This window comes from Jaculus jaculus, chromosome 9 (genome assembly GCF_020740685.1).
Source record: "Jaculus jaculus isolate mJacJac1 chromosome 9, mJacJac1.mat.Y.cur, whole genome shotgun sequence".
Taxonomy (NCBI): domain Eukaryota; kingdom Metazoa; phylum Chordata; class Mammalia; order Rodentia; family Dipodidae; genus Jaculus; species Jaculus jaculus.
The window spans coordinates 35840517-35867943 of NC_059110.1; the positions used below are offsets into that span (position 1 = coordinate 35840517).

Here is a 27427-nt window from a genome sequence, read left to right on the forward strand (position 1 = left end):
CAACCATTGGAGTAGATGAGAAAAGGTGGCAGGCTTTTAGCTAAATCACCTGGGTAGGTGACTATAAACTTGAATTTACTTGATAACTTTCCAACTAACCTTGTGCTACTACAGATCTGGCATTAGGAAATAAGATAGTTCATAGTTATTTTAAAATATAAAAGCTGGCTCCAATCAGTTTCATTACAGAAATATACCTAGGGAGAGACACAAAAATAACCCAAGACTTTCACAAACAAACCTACTACAAAACCTGAAATACTCATATTTCAAATCTGTCCGCAGGAAGAAAAATAAATCACAGGTGGCTCTTTCCTACCTTCTTGAGCAGTTGGTACCATCCAAGTGGTGGTGGCAGTTGCTTTCTTAACACTCTCCATCTCACTTTCATCTGTAATAACTTCCAGAGCTCCAAACTCATTTACCCGAAACTAGCAACAAAATGAGAGAAAAAGGCAACATTTAGAAAAGTCCTCAGGACGTTATTTATTTCACAGCTGACATGGTCTTTAAGCAAATTAACCACATGCTAAAAGTTAAGCAGTCATAGCTTGGACAAGCACTGTGGCAACATTACGACCTTTACTTCTTCCTCGTTGTGGAGCTGGGAGAACAGAACACTGCATGAGAACCACTAAAGGGTGCACCCTAGACCTGTGCCAGGCGCGTATGTTTTACTTGTCACCTCAAATACATTTTTTTTACTATTATTCCTCCCATATTATTGCTTATTTAATAATCAAAATCGATGCTTCTTTTATTACTTCTTTGTTCAGGTCACCTCATTTCACCCAGTAACAGCCTGTCTATCCTTTTCCTTCCATCGCAAGAGGGGACTGCGTTAACTGCACAAGGTCCCCTCTCCAGTGCTTCCCTTCTGCTTTTTCATTACCTTTAAAATTCTCCATGGGTTTTACCTCTAGTTTTCCAAAACAACTTGGAAATTAGGGACAGACAACAATGATGAGAGCCAAAACAAGTCCAGTAGCTAGAGGCCAATTTTACTGTTGTTAAAAGGGACATTAACATATTGATGCTTACGCATTCATATTCCTTGCCCATCTGTTGAGTTTTAAACAACTTCCTAAGCTGACATACATAGTTGTACTACATACATGCCCCTGGTGAATTTGTATCTGGAGTATGAAGTAGGGAGAAAACATTCCCATATTCCTGAACTTTGTCAGTTCAAACTGTCTGTAAAGTATGTGATACCTGTAGACTACGCAGAAAATTGTTTAAGGTGCTTTCCACATTGTAAAGTATTGTAAAGCAGGCTGCTGTAATAACCTGCCAGAGCTGTGCATGCTGAAGGCTTAACCGGTATGACCATTACCTAAGAGAAGGTGAAGGACCTGCTCTCCTACAGGTTCAGAGATTCAGGAGTCAGGGCTTCGAAGTGGCTCAGTGTTTAAAGGTGCCTCTGCTTGCAAAGAAGGCCGGACTGGGCTCAATTCCCCAGTACCTACCTAAAGCCAGATGCACAAAGTGGTGTGTGTGTCTGGAGATTGTTTGCAGTGGCAAGAGGCCCTGGCACACCCATTTATTTTCTCTGTCTCGCTCATGCACATGTGCTTGCTCCCTCTCTTTGTCTTGGCTTGTAAATAAATAAATTTATCTTTTTTTGGTTTATTTTTATTTATTTATTTGAGAGCGACAGACAGAGAAAGAGGCAGAGAGAGAGAGAGAATGGGCGCACCAAGACTTCCAGCTGCTGCAGACGAATTCCAGATGCATGCGCCCCCTTGTGCATCTGGCTAACGTGGGTCCTGGGTAATCGAGCCTTGAACCTGGGTCCTTAGGCTTCACAGGCAAGCGCTTAACCACTAAACCATCTCTCCAGCCCAAATTTATCTTTTAAAAGAAAGAATTCCTTCTGATTTCCACAAAAGAGAATGGCAATAGGGATTCACAAACTTTAACCAATAATGAGAAGGCAAAAAGCACACAATCAATAAAACATTTAGATCTTTCACTGAAATGACTTTAAGTATGGAAATATTAAATCTCAAACAAAAAAAAATCTATTTAGTGAGCCTGCACAGAGTAATTTGTTTACAGATTACATTCAGATTTTATGTAAGAAAACAATAATTATTCTTTCTGTCATGTGAAAATAGCACCCTAAACAAGTTCCTATATACTATATAATTATCAGATACTTTACAGACAGACTGAGTTGAGATAGTTCAGGAATACGGGAATGTTTTCTTGCTACTACATACTCCAGATACAGATTCACTGGAAGCATGTATGTAGCACACCTGTGTAACATATCAGCCTAGGAAATGGCTAAAACCTCAACTAGATGGAAAAGAACTTTATCTTTTGAAAAAGAAACCTTAAAAAAAAAAATCTTAATGACCAACACTGAAAAAGTACTTTAAAATAAGGCTGACAGTACCATCTACTGGGCAAGAGTAGACAGAACAAGCTATTATGATAATTAATTTAATGATATTAAACTGTATAATAGAAAGTAAACACAGATGGTTTTAAATAGGTGCAAACTGGGTAATTCACTTAAAATGAATAATTTATTTTCTTTCTTTTTTTTTTTTCCCTTGGTTTTTCAAGGTAGAGTCTCACTCTAACTCAGGTTGACCTGGAATTCACTATGTAGTCTCAAGGTGACCTCAAACTCACGGTGATCCTCCTACCTCTGCCTCCCAGGTGTTGGACCTCCTTTTGTTCTATGCTGTTGATGCTAGTGCATGCTTACTTGACAAACAGGAGATGTGGGAACTAGCATCAAACATGTACTTTAAGCAAACAGGGTCTTTGTGGCTGAAGTTTTCAAATTGTTGCTAAACTGGAAAACACTGCATTTCAAACGCTGAGAAACAAAGCTCAAATGGGAGTTCTGACTTAAAATGTAAGATAGAACTATGACACTTGCAGTGATTGGCTCAAGCACTCTTCAAGTTAAAAGGTAACATCTCGTAAAACCAAAAAAAAAAGTAACATCCCCACAACTGCAACACATAATCTGTCATCTTTTCCTTCTCCTAATATTAATTGCCATAATGGACTCACATTCTAATTATAAAATGGAAATACAATGTTATTTGGAAACATAGTGAAGAATTCTGAGGATGGACTTCAAGGCCTGATCACACAACAGGAGTAAAATTATGGTATGAACCCTATATACTTGGGAGTGTATATAGGACTCAACTGATCATATCCTCAAAGGCACACTGTAACTTTGAAAGTTGACAGCCTATCTGCTCTTACTGAAGTTACCTATCTCAAAAATTCAAAACCTCCAAGTTTTTCAACACATCCTACTCTATAGAAAAAGGCACAGGAGTCAAATTTTCCTGTGGATTCTTAGTTTGGATTTACTGTGTCTTCTACAATACCACTAACAAGAAATATGTTAGGAAAAAAAAAGGTGCTTACATACTGATGACATTACTGAAGTTCCAAAGCAACATTTATTTCCCTTTCTTTCATCCCAATTAAACATACAGATTCTAACATCTGTTATGTTTTAGTGACAGGCTTTGGAGTGACATGAAATTTGTTCAGTTCTCTATAGTCTCCAACTAAGAACATCAAAATTATCAACTTCATAAAAGGGATTTATTGAGCAAACACAATGGCTAGCATGTTAACTTTTTCTGCATTTGCATAATCCAGGTTAATAAGAATCAATTATTTCTGAGATATACATGAAGCGACAAGGTTTTGTTTATTTGGCTTGACCTGAACTACTTTTAATTGATTCAACTCTGTTCTTTATTTTTTGCTTGTAAGGGCAAGCCTCTCTTGCCTACTATTGTTAATACTATCTTTAAAAGTAGATCATTGGAAGATACCACTGAGGTTATTATTTTAATTTTATTACTTTCAATCCCAAAATCTGAGTTGCAATTACAGATGTGTTTTGAGGGCGAAGATGTTTGGTAACCAAGCTGTGTTAAACATGAAATCAAGACAGGGCAGAACGGTGCATGAGGAGTGTGGTGAATCTTGCAGCTGCTTTCTGTTGGGCTGCCGCAGGTCTCAGCTAAATGACAATTACCCTTGCTGGATGAGATGCTATCACTCTCAGAAGAGTGCCTGCCTTTTCCTGACGGGTTCTGAAAGCCTCCTGACTCAGAGGAGTTATTCTATCTGGAGAAATTTCAGACACCATTAGAAGTTCCGGTAGAAAAACTACTCAGGCACCAGAAGGCCTGACAGACACCTTTCCATCATCATTAGTACAGGCCTCTTCTTCGTCTATCCCTGAGACATTCATCCACAACAGTGATTTGCAATTTAAAAGTACAGAGTAGGGGCTGGAGAGATGGCTTAGCAGTTAAGCGCTTGCCTGTGAAGCCTAAGGACCCCAGTTCAAGGCTCAATTCCCCAGGACCCATGTTAGCCAGATGTACAAGGGGGCACATGCGTGTGGAGTTCATTTGCAGTGGCTGGAGGCCCTGGCACGCCCATTCTCTCTCGCTGTCAAATAAATAAATAAAAATAAACAAAAAAAATTTTAAGTACAGAGTAGGCAGTAATAAAGTTTATAGAGCTTGTTTAGACAGAAATGCCATGTTAATGACCAGAACCTTTACAAGATTGCCAGTGGTCTCCTGAACTCTATCTATGACCTCTTCCCCTTCTAGAAGCCCTTCTCTTACTCTCCTTCCCTTGATACCTACCCAGAAGTCTTCACAAAAACTCCTTCCAGGCACCTGTGGCATGAATCATATCAAAGGCTTCCTGTTCCCTCCAGCTGAAATAAGTTTTCACTTCTCCCAAGTATGTAACATTGTCCTTGTATCTCTGTTGATAGGAAAAGTTCTGCCTTTAAGCAGTGGAGTATCCATGTGAAGAGTATGAATTTTAATACCAGAGCAGACTGGTTTAGGACCCAGTTCTGTAGGAACTGACTTGAATAAATGAGCTAACATTCTGGACCTCTGTTTCCTCATCTATAAAGTAGAGGAAGGAAGAAGGAAGAGAGAGGAAGGCAAAATAAAAGAATTAAATAAGATGCAGGTAATGTGTTCCCTCAGAAAATAAGTTTCCTATTTTTCTAACTTCTGTACCTAAGATGCCCGGGCTTTGTCTTATGTAAACAGGGTAAATTATTCTGGTAGGAGAAGGACAGAAAATTACAACAACAGGGAACACTAAAAAACACCCAAGGTTTAATGAAGTTTAACTAGTGGTTTGAGATGGGTACAAAACAAAGAGGCACTGAGGGGCAAAATGAGGATGTGGCCAGAGGAAAATGGAGTCAGATTACCAAATATCTCTTCCTGTGGAACTTGAACTGTGCCATGAAAGACAAGAGCTCTTACTTGAGTAGTCAAAGCAGAAAAGTGACATAGTGTAACTGGCCAGCAATCATAAAGCTGCCAAAGAGGAAAATTCTTTCAAAATGGCAAAATCTGAAGAGTATAAAACCTTTCCCCATCATGAGAACCTAGCTGTACACGAGTGGACGCACCAGCTGAATGGACTTCACTTGAATGTCTTAGGCAACAATTGTCAGGAAGTGCACATGGCTATGTGTGCACACACCAGTACAGAGCAGGTGCCTGGGTATGATGTAAAACAGGCAAAGCTTGGTATGTGGGAGATGTTATGATTTATTGACAGTTCTAATATTTTAGTTGTATGAAAAATGAATTTCTCAGGCTGGAGAGATGGCTTAGCAGCTAAGGTGTTTGCCTGCAAAGCCAAAGGATCCCAGTTCAACTCTCTAGCATCTGAAGTTTGTTTGCAGTGACTGGAGGCCCTGGCATGCCCATGTTCATTCTCATTCTCTCTCTCTCTCTCTCTCTCTGCCTCTTGTCTCTTTCAAATAAATAAAATATATTTTATAAAAAGAAAAATGAAATTTTCAATTGTAGGCAACCAAGACCTTAGCATAAGGAGAAAGTGAAATTGAAATCCTAAGCAATATAAACACTGGGATCTTCTCTGAATCTCAGATAACAGGGACTAAAAAGGTGGAAAGAATCTATAAGTTATTTTTTGAAGTGAGGTATCTGACTGTAATACAAGAGATAGATGGGGCACATGGCAATCACCCCAGTAATTTCATGAGCCCAAAAGTAGCCCTATCAAGAAACCCAGGTCACAATACCCTAAATGACTTAATTACTGATTACCTTAATAAAAGTAATAGGTTTATTTCCAAGATTTAGCATTCAGAAAACCTTAAAGAAACCCAAATTTCTTAAGGTTGAAAACTTCACTCTACTGACCAAAACTAAGTGAACAAGTTACGATTTTCATCATCCACCGAACATTCAAACAAAGCTATTGAGAACTGATAAAAATGTACCAGAACAAGAATGTGAAAGAACAAAAGACTGTTTACATAATATCTTGCTTAGCTACAAAGTATACAACTTCTTAAGAATTTCTAGACATTCTTCTTACACTCCTCATAACCTTTACAGTTGTCAATCTTAAAGGTTCAAATAGCTCATTCTACAGCTGGAACTCCTGAAATTCAAGGATTTTAAATAATCTGAAAAAATTCAGATGGCTACTATGTGGCTGACACTACAGTCTGAGAAAGGTTTTCTTCTTCAAAACCTCCAGTCCCTCCTCCTGCATCACACCCATCCCGAGGAGCGCGTGCGAACTTCAGCGCAGGCGGGACCCTCGGGGTCACCATCTCCTCACTGCTGAGAAAGCTGGACCCAAGGGGGTTAATGGACTCTGACCTGTTCAAGGTCACAACAAGCCAAAACTGAAAACTTAATTTATTTTTGTTACGTATAAATGGACATAGAATACATTACATATTGATAGGATGCAGTATGTAAATTCCATATGCACATATGATATGTGTGCATCGTATATGTAATCCTCAGACTAGGGCAATTAGCATTCCCATTACCTCAAACAGTTATTATTTCTATGTTGAGAAGCATTACAGTCTTCTTTTTTAGTATTTTAAAATATATCATCCATTGCTTTAGACTATAGTTGCCTTGTGGTATGTTACAGAACACTGGAGCTAAATATATATTATGATACCCATTTAAAAAATTTCTCCAGATTTCACTAACCCTCACTGAAATATTTTTTAATCATACTAAACTCAGACATTAGCATATTAAACTTCATTAAAGCTAACCCAACTAAAATCTATAGCATGTTTCCCACAATAGACAGATTGTCCAAAGTGCACCACTGAGGAAAAATGTGGGCAGCAGCCTTGGCTCAAAGCTTTGTAGAACTGCCACCAAAAGGATTAATTTCTAAGAAGTCTATGTTAAGAGGCAGGAATTTTCCTATTTGAGACAGCCCAGAACGTAAAGCCTTAACGAGGCAGGCCAAGTGACAGGCTCTTAGGGAGACAGCAAGAAGTCCAAACATCCAATGACTGACTCCAAACACAAAGTCCAAAGCGCCACAGGCAGGTTCAAGGTCTCAGAGAGGATTAGAGCAAAAGCCAGTGAGAACTCCGTGTGGGCGGGGGCTGTCTCCCGCAGAGAGGCGCTTGCACAACCTGCGTTTCAGGCAGGGGCGGCGGGCCTGCAGAGGGGCGGCACACAGGCAGAAGCAGATGGAAGATCCTGAAGACAATTCTTATCTGCCCAAGAACAGTCTGGCCCACAGGATGGACCTGCTTTTAAACAAGTGATTACACAAAAATCTATAACGACAGCATAAATAATTTAAAGGCCTATTTATTCAATATTTTCACATTATTGTATCCAGTTTCCATATGAGAACACCGGGACCCAGGGAATGTGTTTATCCACTCAAGTTACAAAGCCAGACACTAAAATATCCAAAAAGCTCTATCTTCCAAGTCTGCCATTTCCACATATTTTGGACATCAAAATACAGCCAAGACAGACAATCTTCCTTGGAGCTATCAATAAATTTCTGCAAACTAAGCCCAGTCTCAAAAGCACTCCTCAGTCTCCAAACCTGAGTTAAAGTTCTGCCCACCTACTGGCACTTTAGATTATCTTACAAGTTGATTGTAGGGGCCTACGTGCTGTATAAGGTCCTGAGCATGAGGCTTGAGCTTTTAATTCCTGTTTTACATATGTACTCCTTTTAAAAGAAACATGAATGCAAATACACACACATGTGCATGATAAAGACAGTTTACCTTTAAGTCACTTCCTGGTAAGGTACCAACTCCATCTTTCCAGTCCATAACACTGAAGACATCAAACTCTTGACCACTTGTGCTAGAAGCAGATTCCGTCATGATTTCTTTTTGCTAATCTGGAAGGGGAAAAAGAAGGAATATCAGTAAACATTCCACATGCAAATCAGTTCTAATTTAGTTCTCATTATTATCTCAGTTTGCTTTAATTACAACATTTTCTTGATTATAATATCCCATATCCATAGATGTAAAAACAACTGCTTCAAAAGTATTGTTAACAGTTGGGGATAGCTCAGTGGTGGAACACATGCCTAGTATGTGTGAGATTTTGAGTTCAAACCCCAGAACTAAATAAATAAATAAATAAATAAAAGTGTAGGGGCTATATAGATGGCTCAGTACTTAAGGCACTTGCCTGCAAAGCCTAAGGACCCAGGTTCAATTCTCCAATGTCCACTTAAAGCCAGATGCACAAGGTAGTGCATGTGTATAGAGTTCATTTGCAGTGGCTACAGTCCCTGATGCACCTAGTCAGTCTCTCTCTCTCTCTCTCCAATTCTCTAATAAATAAAACATTTTATAAGATATATAATATACATATATAACATATATTTGTTAAAAATATATTAAATAGTTAAAAAGTGTTATGGCAAGCTTTGGCTATTCTATAAAAAGAAAGGAATTGATTGATTTACTGAGCATTCATTCAAAAGGGAAATCTGGGGGCCAGGCATGGTGGCACACACCTTTAATCCCAGCACTCAGGAGGCAGAGGTAGGAGGATCTCCGTGAGTTCAAGGCCACCCTGAGACTACATAGTGAATTCGAGGTTAGCCTGAGCTAGAGTGAGACCCTGCCTCGAAAAATCAAAAAATAAAATAAAATAAAGGAAATCTGGCTAGAGAGATGACTCAGCAAAGATGCTTGTTTGCAAGAACTGACAGCCAGGGTTCATTTCCCCAGTACCCACATAAAGTGAGATGCACAAAGTTACGTATTGTGTTTGGAGTTTGTTTGCAGTGGCAATCATTGTGTGTGTGTGTGTGTGTGTGTGTGTGTGTGTGTGTGTGTCTTTCTCTTTCTCTCTTTCTCTCTCTCTCTCTCTCTCAAATAAATAAGAAATATATTTTTAAAAGAAAAGAAAAATCAATCCATAATGAAGTATGCTAGAATTCCTTGATCTCTCCAGTTTTTCTTTTGGAAGACATTGAAAAGAGACTAGGCATGAGCAAAACAACAGGACTTGTAGTATATCCCAACGCCTCTGGTGCAATCCCGAAGATGGGGGGCCTACCAAACCCTGGGTGTACTGCACTGCTGCTGTCATTTTCCTTTTGGTTTGTGGTGTGGAAACTGAACCCAGATCCTCAAGTGCACCAGGTAAGTAATCTACCACTGAGCTACACCACCAGCTCTGATGACTTCTTTTTCTCCAAAACATAAAAACCTATGATAAAGTGTAATTTGTAAATTAACACCAATGACCAGCTATCAATCATAGCAACTGAGCCTGACTGTTCTTTCCCTATTAAGGTAAGACTTGTCTACTTCTCACTTAAAGGAAACTGACTTCCCTTTGGTATATGCAAACTGTCAGCACCACTCTTCTTGTACTTTGGCCCAATATTAAGTGAAATATGGTTTATTTCAATCCAAATACTATGATCCCTGGACATTCCCTCGATAACTGAAACAGCCATCATGTGCCTAAGAAGTGGGCAGTATGTGCACAGAGACAAGCTGGATAAGAGGGTGATTCTGATTCATATTCTGGGCAAGCAAGACGGTACAAGGCAGGGTGAGATCTCATCATGCCATTCAGAGTATTATCCAAATCATGAATTGTTTGTTCTGGATTATTCCATTTAAGATTTGAAGGAGAGAGATGGCTCAGTGGATAAAGTGCTTGTCATGCAAGTGGAAGAGATCAGAGTTTAGATCTCCAGCACCCAGATAAATATATGCACAACAGTGCCTATAATCCCCGCACACAGGCGACAGCAGATCCCAGGACGAGATGGCGAATAGGCTAACAGAAGCGGCAAGCTCTAGTAGATCAGTGTGAGAGACCCTGCCACCACAAAACAGAGAGCAGTCGAGGAAGGTATCCAAACTCAATCTCTGGCCTCCACACGCACACACATGTGCATGCACACCCACATACACATGTGGTCCACATGCATACATAAATGCATGCAAACCACATGCACACAAAAAGAAAGGAAAAGAGTTCGAGAGACTTCTGTTGACCTCAGGAAACTGAGAGCTCAGAAAACAAATCTCAGAGAGTAGAACCAACAATAATAGTAGTACTGAACAGAATATATATAAAAATAATGTCATTTTGATAGCGATGAGACAGGAAAATTGAGTCCATTATTGACTGTCATACAAATTAGACATACCTGACCTAATACAACAAATGCACAGTGCAATTTTTTCAAAAAGAAAATGTTTATTCAATTCCATTGAAATAACTGATAATTCTTGTCAGAAACTGGAACACAGGTCTTAAAATATACATCAAGCATCAATAAGGGTCAGTTAAGATAAGGTTTTTGCCTGCTTGCTAAACTGTGATGATGTTTTCATTTTCTTTTAATTATGAAATTTTTTTTAGAATCACATCACTGACGATAGTACTGATACTATTTTGATACTGCAATACATAAGTCTGAATTAAGACTAGTTAATAATCATGTGGGTATCACAGACTGCTGACAAAAGATGAATCAATCCCAACTTCAAGTGGGGAATGTCAGTATAAATGCACAGTATATTTCATCTTAATAATGTTCATGTTTTCTGGTTTTGTCCACTAAGGAAAGTCTAGATGCCAAGGCAATCCGGATATAGAGTAATTTGGTACTCAGATTTTGATGTCTAACTATATCATTCCTCTCAAGCTTCCCCACAGAAGGAACTGATTTCTGTCCAGTGGCAAGGAAATGTCCTAGACAGCCTGGAACACCTTGATAAGCAAGAAAGCAAAGAATCAAGAGACTGCAGAAGTCATATCCAAAGAACTCAGGAATCAACTATCAACTCGAAGCTCCTACTGGACCAAGCAAAGCAAAATAGTATGCTGACAGATGCAGTGAATAGGTTAAAGTGTACACATTCCCAATGATATTCAAAACACATAAATAATAACATTTATGGAGTCAAGGGAATCAACTCTTTTTTTTGGAAGAAGAAGTAAGTACTTGTGAGTTATAAGATGCAAGCCAAGAAAATTGTTTTTGTTTGTTTGGTTGGTTGGTTGGTTGATTGGTTGATTGGTTAGTTTTTTGAGGTAGGGTCTCCCACTGACCTGGATCTTACACTGTAGTCCCAGACTGGCCTTGAACTCAAAGTGATCCTCCTGCCTCTGCCTCCTGCATGCCTGGGATTAAAGGTGTACGCCACCAGGCTTTTATTTATTTTTTTTTTACATAGGATACAATTATTGTTTAATGCTTCCTTTTTTTAATGTTTACTGAGGTCTTGATATTTTCTAACTATTTTGGAAAAAACAAATTGAGTTTGCCACATATAACAATACACTGACTGTAATTTTTACTGATATAATTTGTGTTTGATACTGGAAAACTTCTATCTACTACCATGAACTTGACAACTTCCTAAGGGCTAGGACTTTACTAAGGAGATGGAGGGAGTGTGATAAAATAAGGATGAAATCTGAAATGTTTCAAAATGAAATACGTCATCATGTGGAAGATCCACATAATTTATTGGAGCAATAGTTTACAAATGAACAAGCATGATTTGAATGTAAGACGCCCCCTGCAGACTAGTGTATGTAAAGACTTAAATCCCCACTTGGTGATATGTTGGAAGGAACCTTTAGGAGGTAGAATCTTGCTAGAGGAAGGATGTCACTGAGACAGGCCTTGAGATTTGGCAGTCCAACACCCCTTGACAGTTTGCTTTCTTTACTTCCTACATGCCAATGTGAAGGTGCAACACCAGCTGTCTGCAACTTCCCCTCAAAACTGTAACTGGAAAACAAACGCTTTCCTTCCATAAACTGCTTCGGGCTGAGTTTTTGCCACAGCAGTGAGAAAGTAACTGAAACACCAAGGTATGATATGATGCTATTGAACTGAGCATGGAGAAGAGCTAAGTTCTCATTGTCATACAAATCAATGGATTTTAGTACAAGAAGATGAAAAACTTTTCTATTTTATTAGGAAAAATATCAACTACTAGGCATTCACCATGAATGAGTTCAAGGCCACAATGAGACCATATGGTGAATTCTAGGTCAACATGGGCTAGAGCAAAACACTGCATAAAAAAAAAATTGTGAAATTATCTTGCTGACTTCCGGTTAAGATGGCGGCGTAGGTACCACGCCAAAGCAGCCTAGGGGGGAAAAAGACCAAAAAAACTCAGCAAAATACACACTTTTACTAAAAATTGAGGTGTATAGGAAATTGAGGCGGCAGCGGAGAAGTAGAAGAGTTATAGAGCATCCAGAGCCTGCACAGGTGGGAAAATCAGCTCCGGCAGCTCGGCCAACCGCTGCGGCCACGGTGCAGCAGAAAGCCGCCAGACTCGGCTTGAGCCGCAGGAAAAGCCAGGTGCGGGATTTTCCCCTCACGCCGCGCTCTCCGCAACTCGGGAAACGTGAGGGGAGAGCGGCAGCGAGCAGCGGGGGAGCAGACCGCGAGGTAGAAGAACACGTGGAGCAGCGAGACAACCAGAGCAGCCGCGGCTCCCTCCCCTCCCCCACCGCCTGAGCCCAGCTCCAGCGAACAGAGCAGCGACCCCGGACCTGGCCACACCAACTTGGGCTGACAGCGGGACCCAAGCAGGAGCAGAGTTCGGGAGCAACATCAACGGCTCCAGCACTGGTACCAGCGGCCCCAGCAGCAGCGGACCCAGGAGCGGCAGCGGGGGCAGATCCCGCAGCAGCGGCTTCAGCGGGAGCAGCGGCAGTGGACAAGGCAGCGGCAGCTTCAGCAGCGGTGGTGGCTCCGGCGGTGGCAGCTACGGCAGCAGCAGAGGCAGCAGCAGCGGCTTGGTTTGCCCCGTAGGAAAAGCAAGTGCCCAGCTCCAGAAATCAGAACAGCAGCCCGACGACCCAGGCAGCAACTTGACTGAAACCAAAATCACCCAAGGTAACTGGGATTGCACCAGGGAAGGGTCTCACTTGGTCACAAGCTGACTGGGATCCCTCAACAGACCAGAAATCTAAACCTCTTTGTTGATAGAGGATCTGGTCATTATAATAACTACTCTTGCATACATACTCGGGGCTGTTTTTGATTGAATGTGTACAGTGTTTAGTTAAATTTTAGACTCTACCTGTATTTTATTCCACTCAGCCTGCTTGAATACTCCTATAGCAGGGAAACTCAACCCCTAAGAACATCTTTGTAGATACTCTGAGAGTCTTAAGAGCCACACCTAATACCTTAAGGTCCTACCCTGAAAATATATTACATCAAATCAATTGATACAGCTAAGAATACACAGCTAGCTAGAAAATCCAAGCATTAACTTAATCCAAGATGCAAAAATATATACATTATAACACAAGAAACACTAAAAAGCAAGACGATATAAATCCACCTAAAAGTATTAATGCATCAGAAATGTCCTCCAGTGAGAAAGAGTTAGAGGAAATGCCTGAGAAAGAGTTCAAAAGAATAATTATAAATATGTTCAAAGAGGTCAAAGAACACATGAAAACAATGAAAGAGGAAATCAAAGGAATCAAAGAAGAGGCAGGACACCAATTTAATGAAATAAAGAAGGCAATACAAGACATAAATAAGGAAATAGAAATAATAAAGAAAAACCAGTCAGAATTACTAGCAATGAAGAACACAGTTAATGAAATAAAAAACTCTATAGAAAATCTCACCAGTAGAATGGATGAAGGAGAGGACAGAATATCTAAGCTAGAAGACCAGGTGGCAGATCTAATACAGGCCAACAAAGAGAAAGACAAACTTATAGAAAAGTATGAGTGGGAATTTCAAGATATTTGGGACACTATGAAAAGATCAAATATAAGAATTCAGGGCATAGTAGAAGGAGAAGAACTCCACTCCAAAGCCATAGTAGGCATCTTCAACAAAATCATAGAAGAAAATTTCCCCCAAATTGGGAAAGAGGTACCAATGCATATACAAGAAGCCTTAGAACCCCAGCCAGACAAAACCTGGAAAGAACCTCTCTTCGCCATATTATAATCAAACTTCCAAACACACACACCAAAGAAAAAATATTGAAAGCAGTTAGAGAAAAAAATCAAGTTACCTACAAAAGCAAGCCCATCAGGATTACAGCAGGTTATTCAACACAAACCTTTAAAGCCAGAAGGGCTTGGCGTGATATATTCCAAGTTCTGAAAGATAACAACTGTCAACCATTTTGAAAAAACAATCCAAAAATTCATTTGGAATCACAAAAAACCTCGAATATCTAAAATAATACTGAGCAACAAAAAAGAGGCTGGTGGTATCACCATACCTGATTTTAACCTATACTACAGAGCCATAGTAACAAAAACAGCATGGTACTGGCACAAAAACAGACATGTAGATCAGTGGAACAGAATAGAGGACCCAGATGTAAGCCCAAGTAGCTATAGCCACCTGATATTCGATAAAAATGCCAAAAATACTAATTGGAGAAGAGACAGCCTCTTCAGCAAATGGTGTTTTGAAAACTGGATAAATATCTGCAGAAGGATGAAAATAGATTCTTCTCTCTCGCCATGCACAAGAATTAAGTCCAAATGGATTAAAGACCTTAACATCAGACCGGAAACTTTGAAACTGCTAGAGGAAAAAGTAGGGGAAACCCTTCAACATATTGGTCTTGGCAAAGACTTTCTGAATACAACCCCAATTGCTCAGGCAATAAAACCACAGATTAACCACTGGGACCTAATGAAATTACAAAGATTTTGCACCGCAAAGGACACAGTGAAAAAAGCAAAGAGGCTACCTACAGAATGGGAAAAAATTTTCGCCAGCTGTATATCTGATAGAGGATTAATATCTAGGATATACAAAGAACTCAAAAAGTTAAATAATAAGGAGTCAAACAAGCCAATCAAAAAATGGGCTATGGAGCTAAATAGAGAGTTCTCAAAGGAAGAAATACAAATGGCATATAAGCATCTAAAAAAATGTTCTACGTCACTAGTCATCAGGGAAATGCAGATTAAAACTACATTGAGATTCCATCTCACTCCTGTCAGATTGGCCACCATCATGAAAACAAATGATCATAAATGTTTGCGGGGATGTGGAAAAAAAGGAACCCTTCTGCACTGCTGGTGGGAATGCAATCTGGTCCAGCCATTGTGGAAAATAGTGTGGAGGTTCCTAAAACAGCTAGAGATTGATCTACCATATGACCCAGCTATAGCGCTCCTAGGCATATATCCAAAGGACTCATCTCATTTCCTTAGAAGTACATGCTCAACCATGTTTATTGCTGCTCAATTTATAATAGCTGGGAAATGGAACCAGCCTAGATGTCCCTCAACAGATGAGTGGATAATGAAGATGTGGTACATTTATACAATGGAGTTCTACTCAGCAGTAAAGACAAATGAAGTTATGAAATCTGCAGAAAAATGGATGGACCTGGAAAGTATTATACTAAGTGAGGTAACCCAGGCCCAGAAAGCCAAGCGCCACATGTTCTCTCTCATATGTGGATCCTAGCTACAGATGACTGGGCTTCTGCGTGAGAATGAAAATACTTAGTAGCAGAGGCCAGTAAGTTGAAAAGGAGACATAAATGGTGGAGAAAGGAAGGGAGGAGGATACTTAATAGGTTGATATTGTATATATGTAATTACAATGATTGTAATGGGGAGGTAATCTGATGGAGAATGGAATTTCAAATGGGAAAGTGTGGGGGTGGGGAGGGAGGGAATTACCATGGGATATATTTTATAATCATGGAAAATGTTAATAAAAATTAAAAAAAAATTATTTTGCTGTTTTCAGCTTCTCAAAAAAAAAATTGTAAGTACTCTGGACTAGAAGAATCAGATTTTACTATTAGTAAGGCTTAACTCTCAAAGCAAGAACTATGATATTAAGGTCTGAGGAAGAATGAATATAAGAAATTATGAAAATAGGGCTGGAGAGATGGCTTAGCTGTTAAAGCACTTGCCGTTGAAACCTGAGAATGCATGTTTGACTCTCCAGATTCCACATTAGCCAGATGCACAAAAGTGAGGCAAGCACAAGGTCACAAATGCCCACTAGGTGGCACAAGTGTCTGGAGTTTGATTTTAGTGGCTGAGGCCCTGCCGTACCAATTCTCTCTCTCTCCTCTCTCTCTCTCTAAAATCAAAAGGAAATTATGAAAATATAAATGAATTAAGGCTTGCATACAATTCTCCACAGCACTACTTCACTGAATGTATAATAATCTATGACCCATCCCTCACTGAATGGATCCAGATCTCAGCCCTCCCTCACTGAATGGATCCAGATCTCAGCCCTCCCTCACTGAATAGATACAGATCTCAGCCCTCCCTCACTGAATGGATGCAGATCTGACCCCTCCTTCACTGAATGGATACAGATTTGAGCCCTCCCTCACTGAATGGATACAGATCTGACCCCTCCCTACTGAATGGATACAGCCCTCACTTAATGAATAGATACAGATCAGGTATGATACTAATTCTCTATTCAGGAGCAACTTTTTTTTCTGAGAATACTTTGCCCCTTGCTGGATAAACTGGGTAAAATCAGATTCTTCAGTCTTTCCCCACCTAAAAGCCATGTGTGTATAAAACTAACAAGAGTAGAAACCTGCCCATGTCTACAAACAGAAATCTAAAGGCTAGTATTGTACAAAACCTGCAGTCAATGTTCATGCCATGCTTTAGGAAATACCAGAATGTGCCTTTGCTGTCTGAAGCATTAACAATGTTATATTACATATTCAGCTTGTAAGCACGTATCTAAAGTGTGTAAATATTGTTTCCATTTGTTAGTTTGTGGATATTTTGTATAAAATGTTATAGCACAGAAGCATTTATTTTCCCATTATCTAATTTGGAAGCCATAGGATACTTTCTTTGTTTCACAAAGTCTGATAGGGTAAAACAGATTAAATGTTTTCCCACCACATACAAGTTAAGTAGAAGAGCCTGCAACCAGTACTATTTAACAAACTGTTAATCACCATATAGTTGAACAAAATATAAAGCTGCTTATTCTATGCCACTCTCCGGCTTCCCCCTTTGTTTCAACCTGCCATGTTGTACAGCTGCTCCCAAACCTCAGAGTTCTTTCACTGCCTGTTCCTAAGACTTAACTAGCCTTTCCAGTGCTCACAAATGTTCTGCCTTTCCTTCTTCTGTAATACCACCTGGAACCATTTCATTCTATGTAAGCTAAGCTACATCCACAGTCTACCAAACAAAGAAGCAGGTAGGCAAAGGAGTCACAATAAGTCACAAACAGTATTTCTCATGCTTCAGAAAATCCCATCACAAATCTCTTGTTAAATGGTGCTAAGATTTCCTACATGATAACCTTAAAGGGAGCCATCTTGCACCTTCACCCTAATCTCTCAGCTTTTTCATGCTCTCCAGTCACTAGTCACATTAGATGGGGCAGCTTAGGGGTTCAGATGTCCACAATATACATTAAGTACAACTTTTTTTTGAGACAAGCCCAACAGACTGAACTTTTTTTTTTTTTTTTTTGAGAGGAGACAGAGACGGAGGGAGAGAATTGGCACACCAGGGCCCTCAGCCACTGCAACTGAACTCTCAAAACCAGGCACAACCCCTTGTGCGCATATGCAACATTGTGCACTTGCATCACTGTGTGTCTCGATCGAAGCAAGCACCTTCAATTGCTAAGCCATCTTTCCAGCCCCAGGACCAAAAATAATGTACCCTGAATGCCCATGACAATAACCAAGGAAGGGACTGTTGCTCAGCATGCAACTGCCAGTGGCCATGTCTCCAAAGAATAAAGCAACTCCAAGATACTGTTAATACTACTGGCTTTGGGCCACATACAGAACCTACATGCTATACTAGGAATATGAATTTGTGTATTGCTTTTTGTGTGAACAGACTACCTTTGGAAAGATTGCTTAGAAACTGATAACTGGTTGTGGCCAAGAAGAGAAAATGTCTCTACTGCATGGACCCCCTTTCTCTCGCTCTTCTCCTTTCCTCTCCTTCCTCTTTTTCTCTCTCCCTCACTTTCTCCCTGGCCCTCTTCTCCCTCTCTTCCATTACAGTAAGTCTTGGATTAAAGAAAGAGAGAGGGTTGGAGAGATGGCTCAACAATTAAAGTGCTTACTTGCAAAATCTGATGGCCTACACAATGATTTGGGGTATCAAAATCACTGGAAGCAATGAATTTGGTTCCCCAGTACCCACATAAAGCCAAATGCACAAATTGGCATATGTGTCTGAAGTTTGCAGTGTCAAGAAGCCCTGACCCACCCATCTCTCTCTCTTCCTCTCTTCTTGCAAATTAATAGTAAAAAATATTTGTGGGGCTGAAGAGATGGCTTAGCGGTTAAAGCACTTGCCTGCAAAACCAAAGGATCCCAGTTCAACTCTCCAGGACCCACATTAGCCAGATGCACAAGGGGGCACACGTGTCTGGAGTTCGTTTACACTGGCTGGAGGCCCTGGTGCACCCATCCTCCCCCCTCCCTCCCTCCCTCCCTCCCTCCCTCCCTCTCTCTCTCTCTCTCTCTCTCTCTCTCTCACTCACTCTCTTTCCCTCTGCCTCTTTCCCCCTCTGTCTGTCAGTCACAAATAAATAAGTAAAAATAAACAAAATTTAAAAAAACATTAAAAAAAATTGTTAAACAGAGAGAAAAGGTAATTGTATACAAATTTAGCTATGGCAGGAGTCTTCTCTTTATATACACCTGGGCATCTGTTGAATGCTGAAATTATATGCAGGTATCTGTGTACCACGTGTGTGTGGTGTGTGCATGTGTATGCAGAGATGAGCTCCCAAGACTCATGGCAGAAGTCAGCTGCCCTTCCTCTATTGCTGGTCGATGTGTTGAAACTGGACGTGGAATCTCTCTAAACAGGGCTATGGATTTCATGATATCCAGAGATTCTCTGGTCTCTACTCCCCACAAGACTAAGGTTACAGGTATATCTGACCATGCCCAACTGTTTACTTCGGTGTTTAGAAATCAAACTCAGGCAAGTCGTAGGCTCTTTCAGGACCTCATGCTTGTGGCAAATGTTCTTACCCACTAATTCACCCAGCAAATTAAATGTACATTTTTTTAAAAATATGAAATATAAGTTTTTCCAGGCATGGTGCACATGCCCTTAGTCCCAGCACTTGGGAGGCTAAGTAAGGCAGGAGGATTGCTGTGAGTTCAAAGCCTGCCTGAGACAAATTCCAGCTTAGGAGCAAAACCCTACCTATAAAAACCAAAAAAAAAAAAAAAAAAAGTATGAGTTTCTGATTCTTGTTTCATATATATTTAAAAGTATATGAAAACTGGGCATGGGGGTGCATGCCTTTAATCCCAGTACTCGGGAGGCAGAGATAAGAGGACTGCCGTGAGTTCAAGGCCACCCTGAGACTCCATAGTGAATTCCAGGTCAGCATGGGCTACAGTGAGACCCTACCTCGGGGGGGGGGGGGGGGGGGGAGGGGGGGAGTATATGATAAGATGCATGCCTTCCTGTGAAAATATCTGCAACAGATGCCAACCACAGAAACTATCGTCTAGAAGTCACTACGGGAAAGCAAGCCAACAGAACTCTTGGGTAACTTACCAGCACATATTAAGTACACAGGCACATACATCAGTGCAACAGATGGAAGAGGGGAGGAAGCGTAGGGTTCATCCTTGAAACGAAGGTATGCATTTCCAGACTGAGTACTTGAGGTTTCTACCATTCCTGATGATACCTGAAGTTCTCCTGACATTTAATAACTCGTCCTTTTGCAGAGACACAATTCTCAATCACACATGCCACAGAGCTGAGGGGCAAGGGCACATCGCCAGGCCTGGCCAAGGGCCAGGGACACACTTAGTCACAGTGTGGAGTCTTACTGTTCAGAGCACCACAAATAAAGTGACAGAAATTCTGCTTCTTTTTAAGAAATGAAACAAACAAAATTAACTGCTTGTTGAGTCTAGTGTTGATGACAGAACAAGGGGACTATGGAAATGTTTACGAAAGCAACAGGCTACAGCCACAAAAGAGAAGTTTCGGATAAATTAAAGCCCAAAATGTCAGATGCAATGATGACTCAGACACATTGTGTGAAGAAAACTACCAAATGTTCCAAAAGGAAATAAGTAGAAAAGATGTGTAAATTTATTTCAATAAGTGCTCCAGAAGCCATAAGAATCACTCAACAAGTGAGTTGAGTAGTTAAAGGTCTAGAGATCATTTCATTGTTTCAATCCTCACAGTGATTTTTTTTTTCAAGTTGAGAATTGCAATTGTCATGGGACATATCCCACACAGAGGCCAGAATCTAGTGTATGTCATTCTGAGTGAAGGTAAGCAGAGGTTTTGTGTCCTTCCTATTCCTTCTTTCCAGCCACTCTGCTATTTTCTGCCAGGAACAAATAAAAGTGCTTCTGAGTGAGAGGTGGGAGGAAGGGGGCTCCTCTGGTGCTGACCTCCAAAGCAACCTCCAATGGAAGAGAGGAGAGGCAGAAAAGATAACAGTCCAATGAAGACAAGCAGTCCTACCCAGGATTCCCAGCATGAAGTGGGAGTGGGTCCTGTGGTCAACCTAAAGTCTTGGCCAGCAGATAAGGAGATAAAAGAAAGGCTACTAAGGAAGAGCCAAACCTTTGTTCTCCAAAACCTATCTTAGAAGATATGCAAGTCCATGTTCATTAAGATCAGATAAATAAGAGGACGGGGTATAGTTCAGTGGGGATGTGCTTGCCTACAGCACTAGAGGCCCTGGGTTCAATTCCCAGCAGGGGAAAGAAACAAACAAACAAACAAATCTGCTAAACAGCTTCAATCAGTTTTTATACTTGCTTGCTTTGGAGTTGCTTTTTATAGCTTTGGACATAACAGGTGCAATTTCAAAATTAAGATACAGACATGCTGTGATTATGAGACCAAAGTGATTATAAACTTGAGCAGCTATTACCTCAAAAGCGGAATCAGATTAAAGTTCTAAGAGCCAGGTTGAAGTTCTGTGATTCACAAAGCAGGCCTGAGGTAAGAAGCCCTGGTGTTGACGGGCTTACCCTTCCAGGTTTGGTTAAGAGAGTTTCATCCCTTATATGCAAAGTATGTCAAGAATGCCAAATCTAAGTCATTATTATGAAGCAAACAAAAAAGACAACTGGATAGAAGAAAAACATAGTCAAGAGAAAAGCCACCTCCGCAGTGGGAATCCAGTACTCTGTTGCAATGATGTATTCATTGAGACCATTAACTGAAGACGGATTTTCCCTTGCCTGATAGAAATCATCATTCTTTAGTAATACCAGCTCAATGATTCTGTCCACTGCAGATGGCCTTATCCATGTGCCACGTGAAAGTGCTGTGAGCCATCCTCTCCCAAGAGGTCCTTGTCTTTTCAAAGGCACAAAATCAAATGGCTCCTTGGCTTCTTCCACAAACTGACAGGTTGTTTTTATCCCTCCCCTTAAACTATTCTCTTTTCTACATCTTGATTTCACTTGCCAAAATTTGACAATCACTTACTCTATGACTGGGGACAAACCAATCTCTTAAAGTCTCAGTTTCCCCACCATGTACAACATGAAGAATAAGAAAATCCTACTCAGTGACCTTAAAAAGAAACTTGCCAGTGAGCCAGGCATGGTGGTGGCTCATGCCTGTAATCCCAGCACTTGGGAGGCTGAAACCAGAGGACTTCCTTGAGTTTGAGGCCAACCTGATTTACATACTGAGTTCCAAAACAGCCTGGAGTACAGTATGAGATTCTTGCCTTTAATCCCAGCTCTTGGGAAGCAGAGGTTGGAGGATCATTGTGAATTCTAGGCCAGCCTGGGGCTACATAGTGAGCCCCAGGTCATCTTGGACTAGAGACCTACCTGGAAAGAAACTAAACAAACAAACAAAAAAACACTAAACAATGGCTCTCCAACCCCACCCAGTTTATATCAACAGCATCTAATCTATTGTAGTGAACCACTCCCACCCAGTGTTCAAATTTACATCATAAAATGTCAAAATCAGCAGGGAATGGTGACACATGCCTTTAATCCAGCAGAGAGCAGGAAAGCAGAAGTAGGAGGATCACTGTGAGTCTCAGGCCAGCCTGGGCTACAGTGTGAGTTCCATGTCATTCTGAGCTAGAATGAGACCCCACCTCAAAAACAACCAACAGAAGACGAGATGTCAAGATCACTATTAAAGCAGATCTTAGTGGGCTCATTTCACACTGAAGGTGGCAGAAGCCACTTGGGTCGACTTCTGGGGAAGCACCACATCATTCTGTGTCAACGCACACAGGCTGCTGGCTGGAGCCCCTCGGCCAGGCCCTGCTCCATCCTACTGCAGGGCGTGGCATGGAAACGGCTGGTCCCCAAGGAGCAAGGACCCCAGAAGACACTGTAGCCTACCACTCTCAGTCCCCAGCACTCCTGGCTGTACCCATGATGCAGGGCCAACCTGACCCTGCAGACCACACCAGGCAGCATTTATATTAGTTTAAAAAAAAAAAAAATCCAATTGCTGCTGGGGTTTGGGGATTTACTGCAACTGTCTATAAAGAACCATGCCTGGATAGCTTCTTTTACACTAACTTAGTAAAACTGCTGCTCTTGATGCTATTCTCCCCATGATTAAACTGCACTTCAGCACTAGAAAAAAATAAATAAGTAAATGCAGATCTTGGGTTGTTAATAATTCTTCTTGTCTACATGGCCCCAGAATATGGCAGGTCTCTTCACAAGGCAGCCCTGCACGTGGAGGGCGGTCACTGAAGGCAACCCTCCAGGCTCACCCATAAGTGTTCCTGCCCCAACCACACTGCTATCTCCATTTACACAAAGTAGGCCAATGGCCAGGAAAATGTTCTGTCAAAGTCTGCTTCCCAAAGACAATCTTAAGAAACTACTGGGCTGGAGAGATGGCTTAATAATTAAGGCACTTGCCTGCAAAGCCATAGGACCCAGGTTCAATTCCTCAGGACCCACATAAGCCAGATGCGCAAGGGAGTGCACACGTCTGGAGTTCATTTGCAGTGGCTGGAGGCCCTGGCATGCCCATTCTCCCTCCCTCCCTTATCTATCTATCTATCTATTTATCTATCTATTTATCTATCTATCTATCTATCTCCCCTCCTGCCTATTTCTGTGTATCTCTCAAATAAATAAAAAATATTTTTAAAAAGAACGAAACTATTTACTCATGCCTCATGAAGAAAGATTCTGTGGGAAAGATGTTAAATTCCCAGCAGACTTTGCAAGAGGTACAGCTCACACAGGTAGTAGTGCATCCACCTGTGGGGCACTGCCCCAAAGTTTCCCACAGTCATTCAGCCTTGTGAGTATTGTTACAGAACCCCCACTACGGAAATAGAATATAGTACCATGAGTGTCAGGCATTCCACAGCAGAGTTTACTCCGCTTCAAGTGAGACCTCACAAGGCAGGGCGCCAACCTCCAGCCTTAGCTGCTTCAACCGTAGAACAGATAGGAATATTGACATCCCAAGGACATGAGGACCTTTTTTTTGGGGGGAGGGGCGGGGGTTCGAGAACTTTTTTAAATTCTGCAAGTTGGAATATCCTGCACAGTGAAGCTCAGCCCCAGTCTCCCAGCCTCCCAGCTGCAGGATGCTGGGTGTCTCCATAGTGCAGGGCAGGGAATGACAGCCACACCTAGGATGCCAGGGGTGGGGAGGGTGTGACAGGAAAGAACAAGAGTTCATGAGCAGGTAGCTTTCATTCAAAGTGGATTTAGAAAACTGGAGGGTCTCCCATATATAAGGCTATGCCAACTTCTTCTAAAGAAAGTAATATTTTAACAACCAAACATAGTAATAATAAGCAAACAACCACCGCCCCAAGCTAGGCCACTGACACCTTTCTGTGACGCTGGTGTGAGGAAGCACATAAGGTTCCTCACAGACCAACGCTGCTTCCAAGGCCTGCTTCCGAGAGAGGCAGAAGGAAGAGAGACAGACAGACAGACACTTTCAACAGCAGTAAGAGGCCAGATGATAGCTATAGGTCCTCCCCCGACTTGTCTGAGGGCTTGTGTGACTACAGCAAGAGTTTTTCTTGACATGAGCCTTGGGACGTGTGCATATGTGCACAGGGAGATAGATGCCAGGAGCAAAGAGGAAGGCATGGAGCACATCCTGATCTTATTACGTGCATAGTGTCACAATCAACCACGGACGGGGGCTTTGAAAGAGACCTTGATCATTCAGCTCTTCAATCCAGTTCCTTATGAAAACTCATAGTGGGTACCAATAAAGTTCATCCAATGAATGAATCAAAGAGGGAAGTAATGGGATGTGACTCAGTGATATAGTGTCTACCTAGCTTATATCCAACCCCCCCCCCCAAAAAAAGACAAATCTAAAAGAGAAGGGGACACAACAGACCGGTGGAAAGGAGGAGTAAGGAGTCCAGAAATCCACCCGTCCATCCATCTCCTACTGATTCTCTGGGGGAAATTCACAACTAACAAGTGAGCTAACACTTATTTCCCTGTCTGAAGAACAGTGGCATTACTGCTGCAAGACACTCTCCTTATTAAGCGTCAGGGAAGAACACATCAAAAGAAGTTAGATTCAAACCTCTTAAACAGGTTTATTCAATAAGGAGAAGAGAAAAATCTAAACTCACACTAGAAGCATCTCTCAACAAACACATATTGCTACAAAGAAAAATTTCCCTTTCAAATCAAGCATGACAGATACCAGCTTTGATATTCTCCTCACCCTGCCTGATAAGAACTCGAATTGCACACATATTGGATTTGAGATCTGTTGTGGGGAAGTGTGAAATTTTGCCCTGAGGGCTCAAGTTCATAGATTTCAGCCAGGTAGAAGTCTAGATAATTGCAGTGTAAGCACTGAAACCTTAATACAATCCAGAACAAAACTGTGACTAGAACAGTCTTCCACTCTCCACTGTCCTTGGGCAGCAGACAATCCATGCTGTCTTTAGATATCAATCAGTGATTGGCAAGGTTCCATCTTCCGGATATTTTCCCACCTGTCCTACTGGTCACATTTACTGAGAACTATCTTCTTGGAACCAACGTGGCAACAGTTTCTCTGATGGCCACATGTTCTGCCATGGAGATCGATTGTATGCAAAGACATAGTCACCAAAGGCAACGACAAAAATCTCTACTTCCTGCCTCTCCGTTTGTTACTGTCAGAAGGATGGAGTGTTTGAGTCTGTGGCCTAACCCACTTACTTCCTTTAAAGGAGGAACAGAAAATGAAAAATGCCTTTCAAGAAAAAAAAAAAAAAAAAAACATACACAGAAAGTGAAATCACGTTAACTGACATTAACAGGCCTACTTAATATGCTCTCATCAAATGCGCCTGAGCTCATGTTCAATGTACAGAACGTAGACATGTCACAGTGAGGCAGACATGTCCTCAAAAGTGCTGTCACCTCACCAACACACTACACAAATGGTAATAATGGAAATTTTACACTCATTAGAAAGACTCAGGGGCCATAAAAAGAACAGGAACCTGTCTGACAGAGATTTCTATGCGTGTGCTACATAAGCATGAACTTCAATTTAAAGCGAAAACACTAAAAGTAGTGTCTTGTTCTTTTTAATTTCACTTCATAATTTTTGAAAAATGCTAAAAGTGCTATCTTCTCATTCTGTTTCATAATTTTATAGAATACAGAACTAAAAGATTTACACTCTGAGCTGGAGAGACTGCTTAGCAGTTAAGGCACTTGCCTATGAAGCCAAAAGACCCAGGTTCAATTCTCCAGGACCCATGTAAGCCTGTTGCACAAGGCGGCACATATGCCTGGAGTTCATTTACAGTGGCTAAACGCCCTGGTACGCAAATTCTCTCCCACTCACTTTCTCTCTACCTGCTCCCTCTCAAATAAATAAAACTAAAAAAAAAAATTTACACTCAATTCCTCTTTCACATCTAATAATAAGATTGAGATTTGACCAGACTTATTTTTCTCTCACAAAAGTAATGCTTCCAGTCTTGTTAAGCATTTGTAGCTAACTACCTTATCGATAGATTGAACAGTTAGGCCTCAAGTTCACCAATTAGACCACAAACTGAGAGGGTAAATTATTCATTTAACAACCAGACCTGCTTGCTGGTGCAAAATCCCCAGTTCACCACTTGGGGCTCAACAGTGTAACAGATGGAGAAAAATACTCAGCTGATTTTGGTGCATAAGCAATCCTACTTAAAATATTTGAGAAAGAACTAGTTTAATTCCATAGAATTACAGACAGCATAAAGGTAGTGTCTACCTGGGCCTAGCCTACCATAATACGTATTCCAAAGAACAACCAAACCAGCATTTCAACAAATATACAGTCCACTGGCCCAGCAGTCAATAGAGGTGGTGGCAACTTTCCAAGTGAGACTAAAGACCTGTCTGATAAGACAGAAATCCATCTGCTCATTGCAACACAGAACCATCCATAAGTCTAAAAGGTTCTTCTCCATGCCAACAGAGAACATGCCTTCTGATCACAGTACAGCACCAATGACTCAAGCACTATTAATGAGTATTTTCTTACCTGTGCTACATTTGCACTTCTATTTTGATTTCAGGGCACGCACGCACACACACACACAAACACACACACACACCTTCTTATTTTTATTTTTATTTCAACTCTCTTCTACAACTCTGAGCTCCAAGTAAACTCCATTATCTTTTGAGTCTATTGCAATGAACCTGCGTCCTCTCTCTCTCTCCCTCCCTCCCTCTCCCTCCCTCCCTCCCTCCCTCTCTCTCTCTCCCTCTCTCTCTCTCTCTCTCTCTCTCTCTCTCTCTCTCTCTCTCTCTCTCTCTTTCTTTCTCTCTTTCTTTCTTTCTTCAGTATTAGGGACCCAAGCCAAGGTCTTACACATGCCACACACAATGATCTTTCACTGAGCTATGGGCCCAGCTTCCACTCTTTTTGATGAACTGCTTTATGGAGAGTTTGTGTCATTTCAAGGCAGCATAACTCAGTAACTAGCCTTTTCTCAACTCTTGGTTTAAAGGAAGGGAGATTAAAAAAATAGGAGTTTTCTTCCCATCAACTTTTATTGGCAAGGGGAGAAAGAGAGAGAAAGAAAAAAGGAAGGAGGGAAGGAAGGAAGGAAGGAAGGAAGGAAGGAAGGAAGGAGGGAGGGAGGGAGGGAGGGAGGGAGGGAGGGA

The 27427-nt window shown here is 41.1% G+C and overlaps 1 protein-coding gene across 5 annotated transcripts in view; it reads right to left on the bottom strand.

Annotated features, from left to right (window-relative positions):
• L3mbtl3 (L3MBTL histone methyl-lysine binding protein 3) overlaps positions 1-27427 on the bottom strand; it is a 112989-nt gene that overhangs the window by 76428 nt on the left and 9134 nt on the right. For all 5 annotated transcript variants that reach the window (XM_004651214.2, XM_045159124.1, XM_045159120.1 and 2 more), the window contains 2 exons: positions 8087-8205; positions 320-431 (listed from right to left, as the gene is read on the bottom strand). In XM_004651214.2, the coding sequence (XP_004651271.1) occupies positions 320-431; positions 8087-8188 (214 nt within the window). In that variant the 5' untranslated portion in view covers positions 8189-8205. The remainder of the gene's footprint in view (positions 1-319; positions 432-8086; positions 8206-27427) is intronic.